The sequence below is a fragment of the Phalacrocorax carbo genome, chromosome 1 (assembly GCF_963921805.1).
Source record: "Phalacrocorax carbo chromosome 1, bPhaCar2.1, whole genome shotgun sequence".
Lineage (NCBI taxonomy): Eukaryota > Metazoa > Chordata > Aves > Suliformes > Phalacrocoracidae > Phalacrocorax > Phalacrocorax carbo.
Genome location: NC_087513.1, coordinates 55,100,444 through 55,124,351, shown reverse-complemented (window position 1 = coordinate 55,124,351; position 23,908 = coordinate 55,100,444). Strand labels below are relative to the sequence as shown.

Here is a 23,908-nt window from a genome sequence, read left to right as displayed (position 1 = left end):
TTACAAAAACTCCAATTTCCTCACCATTTTTTTCAATGCCTCTCAGCACTTTGGAAACTGCTTTTAATATAAAGTTCTACATCTAAATAAGGGCACATTATCACAGACAGCTGAGGGTGATTGCATAAACAAATTACCACGTTTCTAACATTCATACAAGCTTACAATCAGAATAGTCAGAAGCATATTTTGCATGTGCAGTTCAGCATTTTCGTAGTTCCATGATTTTATTTCCAAGCCAAATTGCCTTCAAAAAGTAAAGCACATATTCATCACTGAGAATTAACTACATACCGAACTTGCAGATTCAACACAAAGCTGCTTCTGAGTTGCCAAAGCATTAAAAATAGCATCTGAAAAATTACATATGAAAAACGATTTTCCATGCATGAATATTTCAAATAGACAAATGGAATTTTATTGAACTGTTTTCTTACCACCTCAAGTTGTATTTTGAGAAGACAAATGAAATTTAAAGATTTTTGAGCATATTAAAACAAGCATAGAATAGCAGCAATAGCAATGATGGTTTTAAGAATAGAGTGGATGCTATGCATCAGAAATGCATGTGAAAACAAGCTACACTTTCTGTACAACAGCTGTATTTCAAATGTAATTTTCCTGGCTTTAAAAGGATTCCCCCTTACACTGATAAGTAATTGTATGGTCAGATTTAACTTATATTGAGTACTTATCAGAATACTTCCTCACCGTTTTAAGAGACTGAATTATTTCTTAGTGTTGTACCGATTTCTAGTCCTCCATAGACTTAGCATATTTTACAGATTTTAATAAATCTTGGCTAGAATGCCTGGGAAGCAGAGAAAGGCAAGTAATGCTTAGAGGTGGGGCAAGGGGAGGCAGAGATAAGCAGAAACCAGCGGTACTTCGGCAGTATTTCGTGGTAGTCCTGCAAGGTCAATCCTGTCAGTGGATAGACGGGAAGGGAAAGCACTCGGTAGGGAAGGAGAGCGTGGGGAAGTGTAAAGTAGACACGGCAATAGAACCTGTTTGGGAATAACTAACTGAAGTGAGTGGGAAGTCTTGTAAAGCTTGCCTCAGAAATTACTTTGCTGTGACCTTGATATAGATAAACATTAACTTAGTTGACTTTACCCTAACAATACTATGGCACAGTGAAACAGGATCTCTCTATCTCAGAACAAAAACCCCAAAATAAATGACAGCCTGCTTTGTCAATGGCCCGTGAAGGACTGCTTAGTGTTGCCAAATTTAAGTGAAACTAGAGGAAAGGTAATTCTGGCAGGGGGAGATCATGACCACTGACTCAAAGACCACCTGCTCAAAAAACCCGCTGACCCAAAAGGTTAAAGAAGTAAAGGTCTCAAAAACCATAGTGGGCATGTGTGGTTATTTACGTGGGAGGTGAAGAATTTTAACCAATCATTTATCAATGAATAAATGAGATTATTAAATATGTTGATATCTTGTGTGTAAATAACCGTTAGTTTATATCAACGGTGTGCTGGTTTGTATGTTGCACCCATATCTGCACATTTACATAATAAAGGAAAGTACCTGGACTCTGGGTGTAAATTGGGTGAGCCAAATTTTTGGGAGAACAACCTGAAAATAGCTCTTCTGCCTTTAAATGGTGGGGAAAACCACCATTGTTTTATAGAAATAACTAACCTCCCAGTTTGTTCAATGATGACTAAGTTCAGGACATGTGGCATCATGAATAAGTCAGACAAAAGTAAGATTAAACTTGTAGGATACCAATATTATGATAACCATCAGTATTGGGAACATATCAGGCAGTTTAAGACCTGGTTTAGCAGTTTTTGTAGTTTAATTTTTTTCTAAAGTTTTCTTGGACACAGCTATCACACATGGGTTGACATTCAATAGATACATTCACCTGGTGGGATATGAATTAATTCACCCGCTCTGCAATGTAAGACACTGTGTTTTGTCACATAATGGCTACCCAACTAATGGCCTCACCACTGATGTGAGGGAAGAGAAAGATTACCAGTAGCTTTAGAGTAGACGGGCATAATGATCCCATCACGCTTAAAAAGGACAAAATCATCAAAGAAAATTATAGCTACTACAATGTGCAATGTAACTGTTAGAACTGAAGCATGGTTCTTTTCTACATGACATAAGCCATCTCAACATTATTATACGTATTCTTAAAATATGTTATCATATATTCTATAATTCTGTATTGTTGTGTGTGGTTTTTCACAGAACTCACCACATGGAAGTTGCTTACAGTGATCAAGGAACAGATGGTGGAGTCTGAGGCTCATTGCTCTTCCCTAGTTAAGGACCAGCTTAAAGTGTGGTTTGCGGAATCCAAAAAAGCAATGCAATTCCTAGGTCCATGAAAGTGCGATGCAGAGACAACAGCATAGGTAGTATCTCACTTTTCAGTTAGATTTAGCTGTATCTGAGATCTGCTACAAACTATCCCATAGCATATTTCCTGTCAAAATAACTTAAGTCCCACATTCTCGAAGAACTACTTGTAAAAGCATTTTAAAGACCATTACTTATTTCACTCTGCTCATTATTTTAAATTCTCTTAAAGAATCACTAAGAATAATATAAATTGGAGCAATTAAGCACAATACAATGTGTAAGGATGAATTGAAACAGAAGTTCGCTTTTTATTTGAAGAATACACTGCGTCTTCTCAAAAGTCACAGCTCTTACTAAATATAGATTTTTACTTTTAATTCTATAAATAGATGCTAGTGCAATTCATCAGTTAAGCAAGACCTATAAGGACTTTAGGAACTGTCCCTTGCCCAGAGATGTGAAATGCTTGCTTTATTTCTTCCAAATGAAAGTTTAAACTCTACAAAGTTGAGAATGACAAATGGTGAAAAGTAGCCATCAGTCATCATTAATAGAATATTTTGAGGGTTTACTTTAGTAAGTCCTGGAATGATAGAGGATCCAAGATATCCCTTGATGATCCAAATATAGATGTAAAACAGCACTAACAAAAGGCTGCAGAGAAACAGACTAGTAATTAGTGGGGATAAGACAGTCACACAGAGTGATCTGCATAAGCTGGAAAACTGAGCCCACTAGGACAAAATATATTTTTTGAGAACTAAAGGTAGGCTGTCTCTTCCGAAGGGTAGACTGTATCCTGGAAAATACCTGTTCTAGAAAAGCACTAGATGTCATATCACAGTTGAGAAGCAATTTAATGCAAGGTCCCCCTATGATAATAAGGCAAAAAAAGCTGAATGCAGTCTTTGAGTACACGTGTAGGAGAATAAAGAGCAGCAGTATGGAGAAGCATATTCCAGTGTCACATACAGTGATAAATTATGCCCAGTGCTTCATGGCCATGTTTTTTAAAAAACCTGTTGACAAACTGATTACCAATTTTCCATCCTGGAAAATATCCTTAAAAGGGATGCTGTCTCCAATGCAGACAGTGACTTGCTTGCAGTTTATGCATACCTAAAGACAAGGGGGGGGAAACCAAAACAAAGAATGCTAGGCTTTAATGACTAACAGCAAAGATGAACATTGGAAGAATCAAATATTAGATAACGAGGCCAAACAAACTGAATTTAGAATTAAGGTACAATTTCTAAAACAACAAAGGTCATTTAACCATTTGAAGAAATTGCTTTGCAGTTTAAAACTATGGATTTTTCACTATCCACCTTTGAGTTAAGTCTCTTAAGTTTTTCTGGCAAATATTTTTATGGAAATCCAAGTTATTGGATTTAGCACAAAGATTAGCAGATGAAATTTACCATCTTGCAATATCTAGGGTCAGGCCAGATTATCTAGTAGTTGATTAAAGACTTGATTTTAATGGTTACTGATGACACTTTTATGCAATTATTTGCTTAATCAGTGATAATATGAATAGATGAAATGGGGAGAAGGAAGTCTGGAAATTAAACTCAAAAAAGAGTGACCGGAAATTACTTCTGGCAGGGAAAATTTGGTTAAAGGGTAAACCAATGGGCAAAACCCAGATGTGTTCCTCAATGTATGTATAGGTCCCATCTAGTGAAGGTACATGTAGCAACAGCTATACATGTAGTTATTTATTTTGTGTCTTACTAGCTAATGACCAAGTTCCTTATTCAACTTTAGGTAACTTTCTTATGAAGATCAATGAGTGATCTTCGAGCTGAGAGAACCACATAAACCTAAATACCTGCTACAGTCCACAGAGTTGGAACATAACATGACTATTCCTTCACAGTGAACTTGCCATCTCCAGTTTAATATGTTACTTGGCTCTAGCTGTTCCTGCGCTTAGAAGTTATATGCTGGATTCCAGAATTAAGCCAAGAAGGTTGCTGTTATATTGGATCAGTTCAGATACTGGCCAAAGCGGATGTTATGCTGGAACTTGCAGCGACAGGATAAATGTCCTCCCCTGCACGGTAATTCACTTAGATGTTATTGGCATAAATGTTGTTTGGGTATTACCAAGTTTAACTAAAGGTCATCTTCCTTATCTATCAGGAATGGGTCAGTGCCCAACTAAAAGCAGTTCCACGCTGCTTTGAGTTTGGCTTTCTCTACCAGTCACTATTATTGATATGACTGCTAGCACAGTTCCTTCTGTGCATTCTCTATAGCTTTTTTTCCAGAATCAGATGTTTTTTCAGAGTCTAAGAAATAACTATTTTCCATATTTTTCCTTGAAATTCTAATGATGCAGTCATTTCTTTCTGCCTTAGTCTCCCTTCCACTATATTATCTGAAGTGTCACTGTTTCAATTTTGTATTCACTTACTCCAACCCAATGAACTTACCCATTTCCCTGACTCTGTGCGTGCATGTGTATGGGGTCTATGTGGCAAAGTTTTCGTAGCAGGGGGGCTACAGGGACGGCTTCTGTGAGAAGATGCCAGAAGCTTCCCCTATGTCCAATAGAGCCAATGCCAGCTGGCTCCAAGGCAGACCCACCACTGGCCATCAGCGGTGGTGGTAGCGCCTCTGGGATAACATATTTAAGAAGGGGAAAAAAGCCCTGTGCAATTGCAGCCAGAGAGAGGAATGAGACTATGCAAGAGCAACAACTCTGCAGGCACCAAGGTCAGTGAAGAAGGAGGGGGAGGAGGTGCTGCAGGTGCTGGAGCAGAGATTCCCCTGCAGCTCGTGGTGAAGGCTACAGTGAGGCAGGCTGTCCCCCTGCAGCCCATGGAGGTCCACAGCAGAGCAGATATCCACCTGCAGCCCATGGAGGACCCCACGCCAGAGCAGGTGGATGCCCAAAGGAGGCTGTGACCCTGTGGGAAGGCTGCGCTGGAGCAGGCTCCTGGCAGAACCTGTGAACCTGTGGAGAGAGAGGAGCCCAGGCTGGAGCAGGTTTGCTGTCAGGAGTGTCAGGGGGGACCCACACTGGAGCAGTCTGTTCCTGAAGGACTGCACCCCATGGAAAGGACGCATGCTGGACCAGTGGAGCCCGTTGGAAGGACCTACATTGGAGAAGTCTGTGGAGCGGGGAAAGAGTGTAAGGAGTCTGTCGTCCATGTGTTGGATGAAGGCAGTAAAGGATGGCCTGCTTGCCTCAGAGCTGTGGCTGCAGCAGTGATGTTGATCGAAGAGGCCAGGAAACTGACTTTGCGACAACATATAACGGTATTTGTACCCCATGCTGTGATCTCTCTCCTAGAAAATGAGGGACACCATTGGATTTCTCCTAGCATATTGGGTGAATACCAGGCTGTTTTGCTGGGCAGGATGATGTCTCCCTTTCAATATCTACTACCTTAAATCCTGCAATTTTACTGCTGATTTCAGAACAAAACTACTTACAGCATGATTGCTTGACAACAATTGAACAAGTTTATTCTAGCAGACCTGATTTACAAGATACTCCTCTTTCAGATTTTGATTTAGAATTATATACAGATGGGAGTAGTTTTATGTCTGAAGGAAAGTGATGTGCTGGATATGCAATATTGACTGGAGACTATTCTGGAAGGTGAGTCTTTACCTCATAATACTTCAGCCCAGAAAGCTGAATTGATTGCTCTGATTCAAACTTTATAATTAAGTACTGGAAAGAAAGTTAATATATACACTGACTCAAAATATGCTTTGGAGTTGTCCATGCTCATGGGCAATTTAGGAAGAAGGGTTATAGTAAGGGTTAGTAGAGGGTTTTAGTAAATGGGGTTACATCGGGCTGGCCAGTCACTAGTGGGGTTCCACAGGGATCCATCTTGGGGCTGGTACTCTTTAATCTCTTTGTTAATGACTTGGATACAGGTCTTGAAAGAACACTAATTAAGTTTGCTGATGACAAAATTGGGAGGAACAGTTGACACTCTCGAGGGCAGAGAGGCCCTGCAGAGAGATCTAGACAAACTGAAGAGCTGGGCAATCACCAACCGTATGAAGTTCAACAAGGGCAATCGCTGGATTTTGCACCTGGGGCATGGCAACCCTGGATGCACATACAGACTGGGGAACAAGAGGCTGGAGAGCAGCTCTGCAGAGATGGACCTGGGAGTTCTGGTCGACAGCAAGTTGAACATGAGCCAACAGTGTGCCTTGGCAGCCAAGAGGATCAACCGTGTCTGGGGTGCATCAAGCACTGTATTATTTACTGGTTGAGGGAGGAGATTGTACTGCTCTACTCTGCATTGGTGTGGCCTTACCTCGAGTGCTGTGTGCAGTTTTGGGCCCCACAGTATAGATATAAAGCTACTAGAGAGTCTCCAAAGGAGGGTCATGAAGTTGGTGAAGGGTTTAGAGGAGAAACCATACTAGGAGCAGCTAAAATCACTTGGTTTGTTCAGCCTGGAGAAGAGGAGGCTAAAGGGAGACCTCATCATGGTCTACAGCTTCCTCACGAGGGGAGGAGGAGGGGCAGGCGCTGATCTCTTCTCTCTGGTGACCAATGACAGGACCCGAGGGAATGGCAGGAAGATGTGCCAGAGGAGGTTTAGGTTGAATGTTAGGAAAAGGTTCTTCACCCAGAGGGTGGTGGAGCACTGGAACAGGCTTCCCAGGGAGGCAGTCATGGCGCCAAGCCTGGCACTATTCAACAAGCATTTGGACAACACCTTGAGAGATACAGTGTAAATTTTGGGGTTGTCCTGTGCAGGGACAGGAGTTGGGCTTGATGATCCTTTTGGGTCCCTTCCAACTCAGGACATTATATGACTCTATGATTCTATAAGAAAGGGGCCTTCTAAACTCACAAGGAACTGTTAAATATGGCACTGAAATTATTAAATTGTTACAAGTTGTTTTACAGCCAGAAAAATGTTGCAATAACTCATTGTAAAGCACATAAAAAGGGAAACAACGAGGTAATCAGAGGAAATTAGAGAGCAGATGCAGCTACCAAAGGTACCCAAAGGTAGAAGGAGCTCTAATTCTAGAACGTTGCCTAGAATTAACTCCTCCACAATACACAGAATGAGAATATCAACTGGCTGAACAACTAGACTGTACCAAAATCAAACAAGGATGGTGGATGACACCTTTAAAATGACTCCTAATTCCTGAAAGGACAATGGAATTTGTATTGAAGAAATTACACCAGGAAACACATATGGGCTCTGATGCATTGGATCTTTTTGCAAAAAAATATGTCATAGGACCAAAAATGCAAAGCCTTGCAGATGTAGTGGTAAAGAAATGCCCAGTAGCTGTGCGAATAATCCAAAACTTGAAAAGACACCAGGAGGAAACATAACACAAGGAATAACATCCAGAGAGTATTGGCAAATAGATTTCTCAGTTACCTAGGTGTAATCAGTATAAATATCTGCTAGTTTTAGTCGATACCTTTTCTGATTGGCCTGAAGCTTTTCCCTGTCACACCAATAGAGCTAGAGAAGTGGTTAAGCTAATATTAAAAGAAATTATTCCAAGATTTGGTATTCCAGAGGGAATATCTATGGATAATGGACCTCATTTTGCAGCAGTAGTAGTACATGGAGTATCTAAATTTCTAAAGATAAAATGGGATCTCCATACTCCATGGGGACCTCAGTCCAGTGGTAAAGCAGAATGAATGAATCCGACTCTTAAAAGACAAATTTCAAAATTATGTCAGAAAGCTCATCTTAAATGCATAGAGGCCTTATCTCTAGCCCTATTAAGGATCAGGATAACTCCAAGAATTAAAGAAAAAGTAAGTCCGTTTGAAATACTATATGGAAAACCATAACCTGCTAATACAATCATAATAAAAGGGGGTCAAATGCATATTAAAGGACAAGAGACAATCAAAGAGTATTTAATCTTTCTTTCTCAGATTTTATCTTCTTTACATAGATATTTAAACCAGAGAACACCGATACTGTTGGATATGCCTGTTCATCCCTTTCAGCCAGGAGACCTAGTCTACATCTGGACTTGGAAGGATGAACCATTAATGGAAAAGTGGAAAGGACCATATACTGTGTTGTTAAGAACTTACACCACAGTAACGGCAGGAGGAGTGGATTCTTGGATTCATTATACAAGAGTTAAGAAGGCACCACTCCCAGAGCAGAAACAGTGGACTTCAGGGTCCATGGGAGAGTTGAAATTATTAATCGTATTGGAGACATTGAAAAATTCTTATGCTGAATTTGATTGCATTCAAAGAACATTAATAATAATTATAGCAGTGTGTTTGGTTTTACCAATTTTGATATATATATTAAAAATTCATGTTGGATTTTGTAAGGGAAAATCCAAACATGATAAGATTGAAGATAGCATTAGTATTACTGATTCATCAATGTATGAACATTTGGCATAGCAATTTAGGTTTGCAACTTGTCCAATCTTTTGGGAGATTCCACAACGTTAGCCAGATTGCCGCATGTTTACCATTACCGAAATTGGCTGCTTCCCCTTTAGATTGGGGAATTCTGACTATTGACCTAAGTTGAACTTTTCATACCATGTTAACCAATGGGACAGAAATATTATGGTTTAACTTAAGGAAAGAGAAAGTATTCGGATTAGGAAGACAGAAAAATTTTGGGAAACGAATCAAAAAACTCATGCTGGCATATCAATGAAATGCATCAGCCAGGAATAATTAAAGAAGCCGAACCCAGTGACCGATTCCCTTGAGGAATGCAGTTTCCCTCTGTTTGGAAAGCGGCTGAGGAAGGAGAATGGGGTTATATGCAGCCAACTCCTTGGTGTATTGACTGGACAGGAGACCAATCGAAAGAAAAGATACGGAAGTTAATTCTAATTGCATTTGAGTCTCTAATTGTTTGGCTAACATATCAGAGATTTAGAGAGCTCGAGCTCTCTAAGAGCTTTAAGATTAGGATGTTTATGTCAAAATTATTCAACAGTCCTAAAGGATGCCTGGACAGGAACAATGATCAAGGCTAAGGTAATCAATTGTGAATGGGAAACCATTCTCCCCATTGGGCATACTGTCTGGGTAAGTAGTGACGGATCTTGATCAACATAATTGGCTCTAAAAGGACCCAGAAAACAGGTGGCAGTGGGAAAGCTAACTTTGTGTCCTTTGTGGAGAAAATCACCCTTAACCTCCAGATTATGGGGAAAAATTAAAAGATCCAATGTAGATCCATGGCAACACCCATCAACTGGAACAACAGTAGGGTGGATATTAGAGTCCATGTTTAGCCCTCAGATAATTTCTTTTAGAAATTGTGCATATTTACACAATTTGACCAGACAAATTGAGGCATTAGCAAATGATCTAAATGTTCAGTTACAAATCACCTCAAGAATGACCCTCCAAAAACATCTAGCTTTAGATCTGTTGCTTCTACATAAACATGGTGTCTGTGGGTACGTGTTTGTGACTGAGAATTTGGAAAAACAACTTGATATTATTCATCAAATAGCCAAATTGACTTGTGACTTGAGAGAAGGAATGGAAACTGGGTGGCTTCATAAATTTTTCATGGCCTAGGATTCTCCCTGACAGGATGGTTACAAAGCCTATTGCAAAACTTCATATTTTTTTTTATTATTAGGATAATTGGCTGTATCATGTTTGGATGTTTAAAAACCCGTATCACTAGAAAACTATCTCAATCATATGTATTAGTGGTACAAAATGGAGTGGTACTTGTCGAAGATTAGGACTTCTAAGTCTCAAAGGGGGGAATTGATAGCTATAAATATTAACTTAGCCCACTTTACCTTAACAATACTATGGCATAGTGAAACAGGATCTTTTGTTAACGGTCTGCGAAGGACTGCTTAGTATTGCCAAATTTAAGTGAAATGTAATTCCGGCGGGGGAGATCAGACCACTGACTCAAAGACCACCGCTCAAAAAACCCGCTGACCCAAAAGGTTAAGGAAGTAAAGGTCTCAAAAACCATAGTGGGCATGTGTAGCTATTTACACAGGAGGCAAACAATTTTCTTGTGTATAAATAACTGCAAGTTTACATCACTAGTGTGCTCTTTTGTACCTTTCATCTGTATCTGCATATTTATGTAATGAAGGAAAATACCTTGACTCTGTGTGTAAATTGGGCAATGCACACCAGGTAATGGACCCAAGTTTTTGGGACATGGTGAACTTTTCCCCTGTGCCACTGGAGGGGAGAAGGTAAACAGATCCTCCTAGAAACTATGCTAAGGCACATGGAGGACAGGGAGGTGATCCGAGGCAGCCAGCATGGCTTCACCAAGGGCAAGTCCTGCCTAACCAACCTAGTGGCCTTCTGTGATGGAGTGGCTACATCAGTGGACAAGGGAAGAGCAACAGGTGTCATCTACCTGGACTTCTGTAAGGCCTTTGACACGGTCCACAACAACATCCTTCTCTCTAAACTGGAGAGATACAGATTTGATGAGTGGATTGTTCGGTAGATAAGGAACTGGCTGGATGGTCACATCCAGAGGGTAGCAGTCAATGGCTCAACATCCAGATGGAGACCGGTGACAAGTGGTGTCCCTCAGGGGTCCATACTGGGACCAGTGCTGTTTAATATCTTCATCAATGGCATAGACAGTGGGATCGAGTGCACCCTCACCGGGTTTGCAGATGACACCAAGCCGAGTGGTGCAGTTGACACGCCAGAAGGATGGGACGTCATCCAAAGAGACCTGGACAAGCTGGAGAGGTGGGCCTGTGAAAACCTCATGAGGTTCAACAAGGCCAAGTGCAAGGTCCTGCACCTGGGTTGGGGCAACCCCTGATATCAGTACAGGCTGGGGGATGAAGGGATCAAGAGCAGCCCTGTGGAGAAGGACTTGAGGGTACTGGTGGATGAAAAGCTGGACATGAGCCAACAATGTATACTTGCAGTCCAGGTAGCTGTCATGGTTTTAGCTGGGATAGAGTTAATTTTCTTCACTCTAGCTGGTATAGTGCTGTGCTTTGAAATTAGCATGGAAAAAAACCCAAAAAACCAAAAACCTGTTGAGATAACACACAGATGTTTAGGCTGTTGCTGTGTAGCGCTTATACTAGTCAAGGACATGTCTAGCCTCCCATGCTCTGCTGGGTGCACAAGAAGCTGGGAGGGGAGGGGGCACAGCTAAGAGAGCGGATTCAAACTGACCAAAGGGATATTCCATATCATGTAACATCATGCCCAGTATGCTACCTGGGAGGGGCTGGCCGGGGAGGGAGGGAGCAATTGCAGCTCAGGGACGGGCAGCGTCGGTCGGCGGGTGGTGAGCGGTTGTACCGTTTGTGCTTCCGTGTTTTTTTTTCCTGTTTTCCCTTTCCCTTCCTTTTCCCTTTTATTATATTAACATTATTGTCATTATTATCATAATCATTTATCATTATCATTTTATTGTAATCATTAAACTGTGCTTATCTCAACCCACAAGTTCTTTTGCTCGTCCGATTCTCTTCCCCATCCCACAGGGTTGGGGGGTGTGAGCGAGCGTCTGCGTGGTGTTCAGTTGCCAGCTGAGGCTGAACCACGACAGTAGCCAACCGTATCCTTTCATGCCTCTTTTGAATCAGTTTAACATTGCCCCTGCTGAAAGGCTCTGTTATTGTTGCTAGTATGATGAATCAGTTTTCCAGATGTGGATACATGTAAATACAAGTAGTCACAACTATCGATGTACCTCTAGATACCTGTATGATGATACCCCCAGTTTTTGCTTAAAGCAGTAAAAATATCGGCATGCTGCATGGCAGAAAGGTGTATGTGCTCCTTACGCACCCAGCCTCCTTATTTTCAGCATCAAACCACCGTAAAATCAGGACCAAGGCCATTGAGTTGCCTTTGACTGATTATTGAACATACATTTAATGACCAGTCACAAATCTGCCCTTTTTCACAGAAAAATGAATATACTATTTCAACTTCAGTATAGAGCAACACAGACCAACAAGACATTCAACTGTAGATTCAGTTAAGAGCTTTAATCAAACCACAGACAGTAGAGAATACAGTATTCTGCGTTTGCCCTCAAAAGATAAAAAAATACTTTGTATTTTACAAATTTACAAAATGCAAATTTTCCTTTTACAAATAATATACAAATGTTTTTTGCTGCAAAACATATAATACATTTCTATGTTACAACTGTTGCCTTCTTCTAGAATTATGTATTCCCTGAACTGTTCTCCTTAGAAAACAGGAGAGTATAATAAATCTGAAAGTATAATAAATATATTGCTAACTAAGGTGGGAAATGCTGAAGAAAATTATTCAAAACATCCAGTTCTTTTATCCATCAGATTGCTAAACTAAATGGATTACTCACATGAATTATATTAACATGAATAAACATTTTGAGTGTCAGACCTCAAAGCAAGATTGAACAATACGGTTGGTCAAATCTCCACACTCTGAAAAAGATGCTACCGTCATGCTTTGCTACCAACCTAGAAAGCAAACAAGCCTCTTTGGAGCTTGGAATTTTGGGTTGATTAACTCTCATCTTCAGAATTAATGGTAAGAGAGAAGACAATCCTTATAGACAAAAATAAGATATGAAGGTATTAGTTAGTGAGATTTATCCAGAAAAGGACAAGTGCTCAGAATACAGTTTGTATTTTACCCCAGACAGCAGGCAATACATAGAAGTCTTTATGTACCATCTGACACCCTAGCACTGGCTTTTTGTTGCCACCATCATGCTCTCTACATGCCACATTCCATCTCTTGCTGAAGTAGATCTGTCTCAGCCATTAAAAAAATTATTATTCTCCAGAGGCCAGAAGACTTGGTGGGGAAAAACAAACAAACAAATAAAAAACCCAAAACAACCCACAAAGCACTCCAATAACTTGCGTTGAGAAATCTGAGGAGCACTTTGACTTGTGGACCACTGGAATTACTACTAAAAAAAAGTTAGGAATAGAGAGTGGTGCAACAGAAAAAGTACCAATAAAGCGTTAATGAAAAAAAACAACCCAAACCAAAACAAAAAACCCAAACCACTGCTGAATGTTTTGCAATCTCACTGCACTCTGCTGTTGCTCAGCTGGGTCAACCTGCTTGACAGTCTAAAGTCCTGCAAGGAAGGAGATACCCAGAAATCACAGGAGAAACCAAGACCCACGTCTTACAGCCACACACACAATAGTAACTGACCCAGTTAATTTTGTGGCACTGACTTAAACAGGGACTCTGTTCTCCTTGGCCCACTTCTTCATGATGCGGACAATGTATTCTACTTGAGAATTACCAGTGCTCTTCAGGAGGTGCAGTACTTCCCGTAGAGTCTCTCTACAAAGATGAAAAGCAAAGGTTTAAATGAGGGTGAGACCCAACCGATAAAATGATCAGCTACCCACATCCAAACTATTTTGCAAAACATGGTGCCTAGACAGAGAGGCCCATTCATCTGCAGAGCAGGAATAGGTAAAAATGGATGGTAGATTAGATCCCAGGGGACCAAGAAAAGTCTTGCATACAGTTGCAACAAGGACAGAAATTAAAAGTAAAAAAAAAAAAAAATTTCAGCAAAATGTAATTAGTTTGGAGTTTTGTGTGTGTGTTTGGAGTTTGTGTGCACATGTGTGTATTTATATATAAATCCTTACTCTTGCAAAATAGTTCCCCAGAACAAAGCAAACCTTTTTTTTCTTTAATGCTACTTGTTAGTCTTCAGTACGGCAACATCTAGCTTAATGTTGCCTAAGCACCTTACACATAAATACAAATAACAGGGAAATGCACATTACCAATAGGATAAGCCAGTATGAAGCTGCAGTTTGCCAGCTACTTTACAGCAAGAACTTGTATGCATATTGAAAAACAGGCAAACTATGTGTGTTTTACTGCATCTAGTGCAGTAATTGCTAAAAGGACACTTGAAGGGTGCAGTAGTTAATGAGATTATTCCAGCAAAGAAGGGAATACATGGAAGGCGTAGAAGCCAAGATACACACCTACCAGTCATGTACAAAAGAGCAACTTTGGCCAGAGAAGAATGGCCATCTGGCATCACAGCAGAATATTCACAAGGGAACAGTTCTTAAATACAGCCTCACTACTCTCTCTTATTCTCCCCTCCAGTGAAATGTGCCAAAAGCAAAATTATCAGTAACACACATACTTTCCTTTAAGCTTTCATCAAGTAAGTATATTTGCCTGACATGGACAGTGTCTTTGGAAAGCAAATTTTAGTAAAAACACAGTCTCATCTACTCATTGTTTAGAGAAATTGTGTCCTTCCCACAACGCTAAGAAAATGTTTCCTTAGTACCACTCTATGAACCTTAAAATGTCATGGGACAGTTTTCCATTCTTACACCATCAACATAAAATGAGGTTCTTTCCCTTCTGTTCATTAACATACTATATTTATAACTTAGCTCTTCCTCGTATAATGACTAAAGCATTTTGGTTTCCTACAGTTCATAGCATTTGCTGATAAGTTGTTCTCCGCCATATATTCTGTAACTGTTGGTGTGGAAGACACACTTCAAATTGAACACTGCATACGGAACCACTGGCCAGAGTGTCTACTCTCTGAAAGGTCAATAAAGAATTGGAAGAGGATACATAGTCCTAAAGCTAAGATTATGATTCCAATTTACAGCTAACTGGAAACAGGAAAAGCGCAAAATAAATTCAGATACAAGACAGAATACTCACTTTGCTTCTCGGCCAGCTAAGATCATTTGAAAGACACCCACGCAAGCACCTCTCTTGCCTTCCCAGTATTCAGGATTACTGTCCAGTCTCTCCAAAACATCAAACGCTTTGGCTGAATAGTAAAACTGACGCATCTGCACAGAAAGGGAAACATTATTTCTGACTATATGACCATCTTTCAGAAGGGGATTAAAAATTTTGAGCTCAGTTTTCTGAAATCAGCAGTAAGCCATAGAAGCAAGGTACATTTTCATGTTTTTCTGCAGGCAGCAAGAGACACAGAACAGGAACATTTCAGTTCTACGTAAGGAAAGAGGTGGTATTATAACATTGTCGGTCCATTTCTTTGAACATATTATAGACAAACTGCACTGTGAACTTTAGTGGTTGGCAATGATCAGCACTGTTGTTTTGATCATGTACAGATAACTCCAGCTTACAGAACTTCTTTTTTTATGAGGTGCCTTATCTACTGTCGTACTGACTATACCAAAGTCCTTGACAGAATATCTACTTCAAACTAGTCCAAACATTTGAAAATGGAACCACTTTTCCTCATCTGGAGATGGTCACAGAGACATATCTGGATGTCTTTTGGGTTTAACTTAGAGCTAAATATTTTCTTCATTGTTACAGTACAGAATAAGATTCAGTGACTCTGTAATCCAAAATTTTCTTAAGCATAGGACAATCCACAGTTTTCCTGAGCATAGGAAAATCCACTGTGTACACTATCTATTCTGCCTTAGTTTCTCAACTTGTAAACGGGAAACAAGGAGCAAGTTGGTTGGCAACAGTTGGTGCAAAAGGAGTGACCACAGTAACTGTGGCTTTTGAAGTCAGCATAACTGATGTGGACCTTGTGCATGACTGTGAGTGTTCTTCACTTGGGCAAGCCTGAATAGCAATGTTGTCTGTGGCTAGCATCTTCCCACGAGAGAGCACAGAAGCTCAGCACAGCCTCCCATCCTTTGGTGGCTGGAAGCCTGCATCTGCTGAGAAAAAAGCACAGGCTGCGGAAATTATGTCTGAAAACTTTAGTCAGAGAAACACAGATACTACAGAATGAGTAAAAATTCCCTTTTCTTCACATGCATTGTGATTTTAACCACAGGTGACTGGCAAGCACTTAAATGGATGGGAATAAAGGTAGTGAGTATAAACAGTATCAGATGTGTCAGCTAAAAAGAAAAAAATGAATATTGATCTCTCCAAACTGGCATCTGATCTAGTTCCATTAAGCAGGTACTGGTTTAATGTCCTCCTTCTATCTGACATAAAAGCAGGAAGTGCTTCACCCCAAGTCACGTGCTGTTCCCTACATGGATAACATGGGCTATTGCGTAAAAAGCAGCTAGAAATTACCCAGAAGTCCTGTGCCCCAGCTTCGTCACTGAACAACTTCTATCAACATAGCAACGGGGCATCCAGCTACACCTAGTCTCAGGACACTGTTGACCATGCTCTGTCCATGTTCATTCAGCACTCTTTTGAGTGAAGCCTAGTGCGTCCGCCTTCTTAAGTTACAGCTATAGTGCTGCCTGTGGTCCTTCAATGTAATATAATGTTTCAGAAATAACTGGTAAATGCTACATAAACTCAAACAACATAGGCCTTGCCATTTAGTGGAAGAGGTACAAACAGCTGGTAGTGTGTAGAAAGACAAATTATACCACTATAGTAATAATTTGTGAAATGAAATTCCTTGGTCTTTGGAGCATTCATTATGGCCATATATAGATACATAATTAGGCTGAAAAACTTAGTTCTGTAAGTGCAGTTTTTAAGAGCTCTAGATAAATCCAAAGTGTGGAGCTGCTTTTCCTCTAGAGTACAATAAGGTTTTGAGAAGAATTTAGTCAAAGTAATCAAGAGAGTCCAGTGAGACTTAAAATGGTCTAGAGGCAGATTTTACATGAGGTCTGATTGTCAACTTGCTTTCACAAATTGCAGCTATGGGAAACACCAGAGGCATAGCCACTTGCTTGAGCAACAAGACTTTCAGGGAGAGATGGTGGACTGAATACTTGAAAGATGTGCCAGAGATAATGCCCGCAGTTTTAGAAGAATGCTTTTGAGATCACAAGGTAGATTTTCTGACTTTCAGTTATGTTTGTTAGGATTTTGAGAATGTGTTACTTTGTCAGTTGAAGGAAAACAGCAAAAAAATGTTCCGGATACTATGTGGACATTGCTGCGCTTTGGAGAGCTTGGCTGAACTGAGAATCATTGGGAGGTTTTCCAGTAGGGCTCAGTTTATTATCTTTCCTCAATGATGGCAAGTTTGGTCACTGTATCTCTAAGCAGCCTATGCTAATAGCTGCTAGCTCTTGTGTATTCGCTTGCATTAGGCTCCACTGAACCAGCTCCATAAGCTTTACACCTATTATATGTGTTCTGCTCTCCTGCTCACATCTGCCTTCTTAAAACAGTGACTCACAAAATTTCAATCTGTCTTTATGTTCTATATTTAATTTAAATTAAATCTAAAACAGTTGCTCCCCAAATGAGCAATGAAGGTTGTCCACCTTCTGTCTCTGGCCAATACATTCTGAAAAGTGGATGACCTGTGTCTCACCATGACACTTCTCCAAAGAACATCCTTTTCACCTGTCTCTGAGCTGCTACTCCTCTAGGTCCCAACACAGTGCAATCATCCTTGCAGATAGCAGAGCGGATGCTGGATACAACATTCTGTGATTTTCTACTGAAATCCTGCACAGCAGTACTCTGCACAGGACAACCAATTCTTCTTTCTCCTATAGTGCCATTTACAATCCCCTCAGACAAGTTTTCTTTATGTGCCTCTACATCCGTTCCGTGGATGAAGCTCTCATGTTTTCTTCCCATGTTTGCAGAACAGCAAAAAAACTTGAACTAGAGCTAATTCTCATTGTGTATAGACATCATCTGAAAAATTATATGTTAGGAATTTAGGCAGAATTGTAATCAGCTTCCCAAGATCTCTTCACTATTAACATAGCTTTGTGTAAAATAGAATTTGGAGGTGTGTCAGCAGTGTATTAGCACGGAGCATCACAACTAGTAAACAAAATCTAGAAGCTTGGTACAAGTAAGGTAACATATATTTTAACTTGTTCTAAAATGCCCAGAGCATCCCTACTAAAATGGACATGGTCTTGCCTAGCTCGACTTTTAAAAATGTTAGACAGCTTAGTCTAACGTCATCTCTTTAAAGTCCTCTCTAGAAAAGGTTCAAAAGAAGAACTATTTTGTGTTAGCAGGATCCTGCTGTAGGCAGTTAAGCTCACCATTTTTTCTGAGCAGTTTAATTCCTAATGATTACATACACCCACTGTCTCTTTGCTCCACTTGGGCAGATAGAATAGTAGCTGTTGGGATTCTCTTTCCATTTCCTTATGATTAACAAAGGAGATGAACAATCCCATTGCCATTACAAGCTTTAAGGAAAAAATAACACTGTCCCAGAAAAAAGTGCAGCATGAGGCTCCTTGCTGAATCTATGCAAGATTTCTTTTTTTCCTTAAAAGTTTCTTGTCATTTCTACCAACAATGAATCCCTACTAGGAGAAGAAACTGTTATTGTTATTGATAGCTCAAGCATGCAGTAATTTACCAACGATTTAATCAGTGGATTGTCTACCAAGAAGGCCTGCAGGTTAAAATACTGACTAATCCTTGCCAACTCATCTACTTTATTAGACATCCCGCTGTTATAAAAGAAAGTTCACTAGTGGATGACAATGATGGACAGTATTGAAAAAATAGATGTTGGTACAATCATTGAATTAACATGCCATACACCAGGTTCTAAAGAGAAGACTCACTTTGTAGCAATCATTTGCAATGAGCTGCAAAAGGTTAAAGGACTCCCCTGAGGTCTCCATCTTCAGATAGAGCTTCCAGGCCAGCTGTGGTTTCTTATTCATAATATCTGCAATAACAACAGAAAAGTGGGATTGTGAAAAGAATATGCCATGCACAATACTCAATGGCAAGTGGAATAAATGTTCCTAAATTTCTTTGCTTAATGTAAATGCATGCCTCAGCCTGTGAGCATGAGGTTGGGAAGGGAAACTTGTCCTTATCGTCTGCCTTACTAGCAATAACAGCAATTCATCAGAGAATACCAACATCAAGAGGAGTAATTACGGCGTTTACATCTCCATTTATATTTCACAGATACAGCAATAAGCACAACTCTCATAGTTTCAGATGTGCTGAAGAAATAGAATAGAAAGCATTAGAGAAGTTATTTCATGCAGGACAATGAACTGTGGCAACCCATTTAGATGGTGAGATTTAGGATTATATGTTCTTACACACAGAAAAAATTTAATTGGCACTGAACTGAGGTCTGTAATACTTGGTGCCCACCTCAGTCTAAACAGTCAATCCCCATGAAACATAGCAAACCAAAAGGGGGTGGGGTGGGGTGGGGTGGGGTGGGAAGCCCCTACAAGCATAAGAAAACTTGTCATTATGCACCTACTAGAAAAAATAAAATACTTCCAAATTCCTGAGATCTGGTGCTGGTTTTAAATGTGCCTAGACCTTTTCATTGGTCTTTACCTTCAAACATTACTGCTATACACAATTAGAAATAAAAGAATCTGAATCTTCCATCTCAGCTAGTGGGAATTCTACTAGGGTGTTTGAACACAAAGAACTCTAAAATTTGATTTTCTGGAGATAAGAACCCCTTCTGTTGAATCTCAGGTTGATATTGGTAATTCCAGGATTATTCAAGTTCTGGGAAAAAGAAAATGAAATTAAGTATTCCTTTCTTTTCAAGTCTTGCCAGCTACTCACAGAATAGCTGGCTGTTCACACATGGACCACTCTTCTGCTCTTTCAAAAGAGGGACTGTTTAGCTTATTGTATCTGTGCCCACCAGGTATATATGTGCCAATACACATGTTGCAGGTAGAATGGGTGGCAATATTGACAATAAACATGTAACACCAAATCACAGAATTTATAGACACTTCTCATTTAGGAGGCAGCAAAACATCAAATCAGATTTTTCTTTCATCAGCTGCAGATACTATACATAGTGGCAAACAGCCACGTCTTAATTTCTAAATACCAACCCATCTATCTAGAGAAATGAGGTACTGTGCTAATTCAATGTTTTTTTACCTTCTCTTCAAGAAGAATTTGGTATAAATAGTATAATAATATTAAACAGAAAGAATACTGTCTAGCATCCAAAAAGATGCTTCTCTGGTACTTTTTGCCCTTTGGAAATATTTCAGCATTGAATTGTCTACAACTCAATACCTAATCATACTCTGACATGAATGTGTTATAATTCTTTTAATTTCTACAGCAGCTTTTATCCAGAAGGATCTAATAGTAATTTACATACTTGACACAAAAAGATAACTATACTCATCACTGAACAGTTGTTTCTGCAAAGAATTCTAGCAGCTGTTTGTGAATGAAAAATCAAAATTTTAAGACAGACACAGCAGCTCTACTGAAACTTCAGCAGGAATTCAGAATGGCAAAAGGCACACTTAAGAATAAACAACAACTCTTATGAAAGAACAAGAAAATTTTTAATTTACAACATGGTGTTGATTCTACTGCTTGTATAAGTAGCCCCTTCAAAGAGTTCTGCATCCCCAGATGTATGTCAAAGAACTACTATAGCACAGAATCAAAGGGATGAACGCTGTCTACTGAACAGCCATGACTTCCCTTCACAATGGGAGTTCTCCCATCAAAAAAAATTGACATAAAACATTCACATATAAAACACTCAAACACAGCCAGGTACTACAGCTTAATGAAAAAGGAAATAAACTGGCATGTTCTAAAAAACAGTCACAGATAGGCATCCACAGGTATGATATGCCTGTCCAGAAAGATCACATTAGAGATGTCGACCACATCTGTGATATGGCATAACGTCCCAAGACAAATGTATTTACGTTCCAAGTACAACTACTGAAAATTGTATACGAACATTTTTGTATTGAGGCACTGTAAGGAAAACAAATTAGCCTAGGGAGTCTCAGACTTGAGTCATGAGAAAAGCCCACCCCTATACTATTTTGCATGTGACAGCTGCAGCTGTATCTGTACTGAGGTATACTCTGCGATGTTTTAAAAACTGACTTGGAAATACTAAATAAATTTTGCTATAGGATATTAAACATAGCAAAAATTTTCTGGTTTCAAGGGAAGAATGGAAAATTTTATGAAAGAAAAAACATGATGGAGATTATAAAGGACATCCCTCAGGCACAGGAATTTGGACAACGCAAAGAGTAACGCAGTAGGAAGAAAAATCCGATGTATGCTTGCCTGTTCTTCTCTTCCCTAGATGCCTGACATTGGCTACCCTTGGTATTAGACAGACCCTTGGGCCTGGCCCAGTGTGGATGCTTCTATTTTGTGTTTTACTGTGAGCATTTTAGAGTTGCAACTTAGTATTTTAAGACAGAAAATCTTCACTCAAGCAATTTTGTAGACAATTGAGAAGAAAAAGGTTCACTGGTTAGGACAAAGCTGCACTGACAGAACTGTAACAGCACTGCACTGAAGCAGTAATTGCTTACTAAAGCCAGACGTATGAAAGGTGCAATAACCACCCACGCTATAACTAGTGCAATCAGCTTTTCACTTTCACAGTCCTGAATCCACCTACAGCATTAAATTCAATTAAGAAAGTGGATTGCCAAGACTGATGCAATAGAGGAGGATCTGTATTCTGCAACGTTGAGGGTAAAGTGACTCACAGCAGCGAGCTAGCCAGCTGAGGTAAACAAAATCATTCTTTATCTTCTCACTCTGGATCAAAAGGAACACCTGCAGGAAGAAGGAAAATAAAAGATTATACATGCATATACTTTTAAACAAACAGAAGGCAGAGCTGCCTCATTCCAACATGCAGCTAAGGCTTACGCCACGTGAACAACTGCTTCATGAGAAGAGTTAGGGTATGCAAGTGCAGTGCCGGGGCATCTTTCTGTGTCGGGTAGGTGGAGGATTCAAACAGTGCCATGCTTATCAAGGGACTCCTGTAGCTGCCAAACACCAAGCTGTGCAGAGGGTGCGGCCTGCTCTGAACAAGTGCCAGTGGGTGGCCATGCAACACAAACAGCACAAAGGAACACTGGGCCTGTGGGAAAAGCTATTTGGAATGTGTTTGTTTAGAAAGCAGTGCAAGCAATTACATTTGCATCTTCTTGAAATACCAGAAGTTTCACATATATATGAACCTTTCCTCCCCATATATGTCAGAGATCATTCCAGGTCATTTCTAACAATTTTGGTTTCAGTGAGGTTCCGAGGCAAAACACTCATCTTTTGTAACTTACTGTACAAATACAGGTTTACTACATTCTACATCTAAAGGGATGCGTGGGGGGAAGTTATAAATTTTAAAATGTACTCTGCCATTACTCACAGAAAAAAACCAAAGCAGCTATTTATGCCTCTGTGCAGGTATATTTGTAACTATATGAGGATGCTACCAGCAAAACTCAAAATACCTTTGTAGGAGCAGATGTATCTACCAGATGTAGATGGTACAGCAAGTTCCACATATTACTGACATTTTTATTGGTTATGTACTGCTGACCCCCTAATTTTGGGGGTGGGGAAGAAATAATAAATTAAAGAAAAATAAAAAAAGCAGCATTATCAGTGTAAGTAGGGCTTTATCATAGGTTTTATTTCATTAGGTCCAGGAAGGTAAGCTTTTTAATAAGTACTGTATGTGGAGGTATTTTACAAGTTTATGAGACACTGCGGAAGGGTGATATTTCTATTGAAGTGTCATCACAGGCAAAGATCAGATATTAGGACAGACTAATGAATTTAATTACATAATCCTGTTATTTAAACGCACCGGCTACAGAACACAAGTTCGTACAAAATCATTGGTAGGAACATAAGAGGCAAAATACGGATTATCAGCAGTTTACACCTTTGTGTTTCTTTGTTGCCTGGCTGCAGCTAAAGCTTACTAACAGTATTATCATTTTTATCAGCATGGCCTGCTAATATAGTTTTAAGATACTCACCTGCATTTTCATTAAGCTAATCAAATTAAGGTAGGTAAATTGAAATATATATCCATCTTGCGTGACAGTCTGGGATATTTTTCTTAAAGAGACATGCAATTTCAGGTCACACAAATTAAAGGGGTGGGAAGGAAAAAAACCCAGAAGGGCTCTGTTGTCAAGAAAACTGAAGAGTTAAAATGTTAGAAAGACAGGAAAAACAAACCCCAAACCAACTAAACCTATATGATTCACTTTAGGCTACATGGTTGGGTTTGTTTTTTTTCCCTGGCTTGTCTTCTTTCTGGTCTTGTGGAAAATATTGCTTCCATCTACATAATAGCTATTTGCTTTTGCATATTTTTGTTGTAATTAAGTTTCTACTGCACATAGACACAAAAAATGCTGTGTGTAGAAGTTAATCTCTTCCAGCTGCATTTGGATGCTGCTGAATAAGATAGTGAGCACTTCCTCTTTCCCTCCCACATCTTTCAGAGGAAAAAACTTTTTTTTTTTTTTTAAACACATATTTCTAGGGACACCTAAGACGCTCTTAACTATTCAGTGTCTTTTACTCTGAAATGCCCTAGTCAGTCTGAACAATAAGACTGCCTAGGATCCCAAAGCGTAGGAAATCTGATTAAGAGGGCATTCTTTGATCAATTAGAGATAGCTGCAAGCACTCTTGTGATGCACCACAAGCAGCATGACTCCCCATATACCTCACATTACAAGATTAGCAAGATAATCTTTTCTGAATAGTGTTCACTCAGAGTTTCAGTTCCCCTAAGAAGGGGAAGATGATGTTCCACAACCTGCTCATTTTCAACCAACATGAAGATCTGGAGGGAGAAAAGGAAGGAAAGAGGGGAGTATGTGGGAAACGTTTCCATTGTTTTTTTTTTAAAGAAAGTAA

The 23,908-nt window shown here is 39.7% G+C and overlaps 1 protein-coding gene across 3 annotated transcripts in view; it reads right to left on the bottom strand.

Moving 5' to 3' along the window:
• Nucleotides 1–12,285: 12,285 nt before the first annotated feature.
• The window catches only part of IFT56 (intraflagellar transport 56), a 51,932-nt gene continuing 40,309 nt past the window's right edge, over nucleotides 12,286–23,908 (bottom strand). For 2 of the 3 annotated variants that reach the window (XM_064452982.1, XM_064452991.1), the window contains 4 exons: nucleotides 21,724–21,793; nucleotides 18,802–18,908; nucleotides 14,993–15,126; nucleotides 12,286–13,618 (listed from right to left, as the gene is read on the bottom strand). In XM_064452982.1, coding sequence (XP_064309052.1) covers nucleotides 13,507–13,618; nucleotides 14,993–15,126; nucleotides 18,802–18,908; nucleotides 21,724–21,793 — 423 coding nt within the window. In that variant the 3' untranslated portion in view covers nucleotides 12,286–13,506. Of the gene's footprint in view, nucleotides 13,619–14,992; nucleotides 15,127–18,801; nucleotides 18,909–21,723; nucleotides 21,794–23,908 lie in introns of those variants that run through there. The other variant, XR_010373173.1, reaches the window with a different exon arrangement.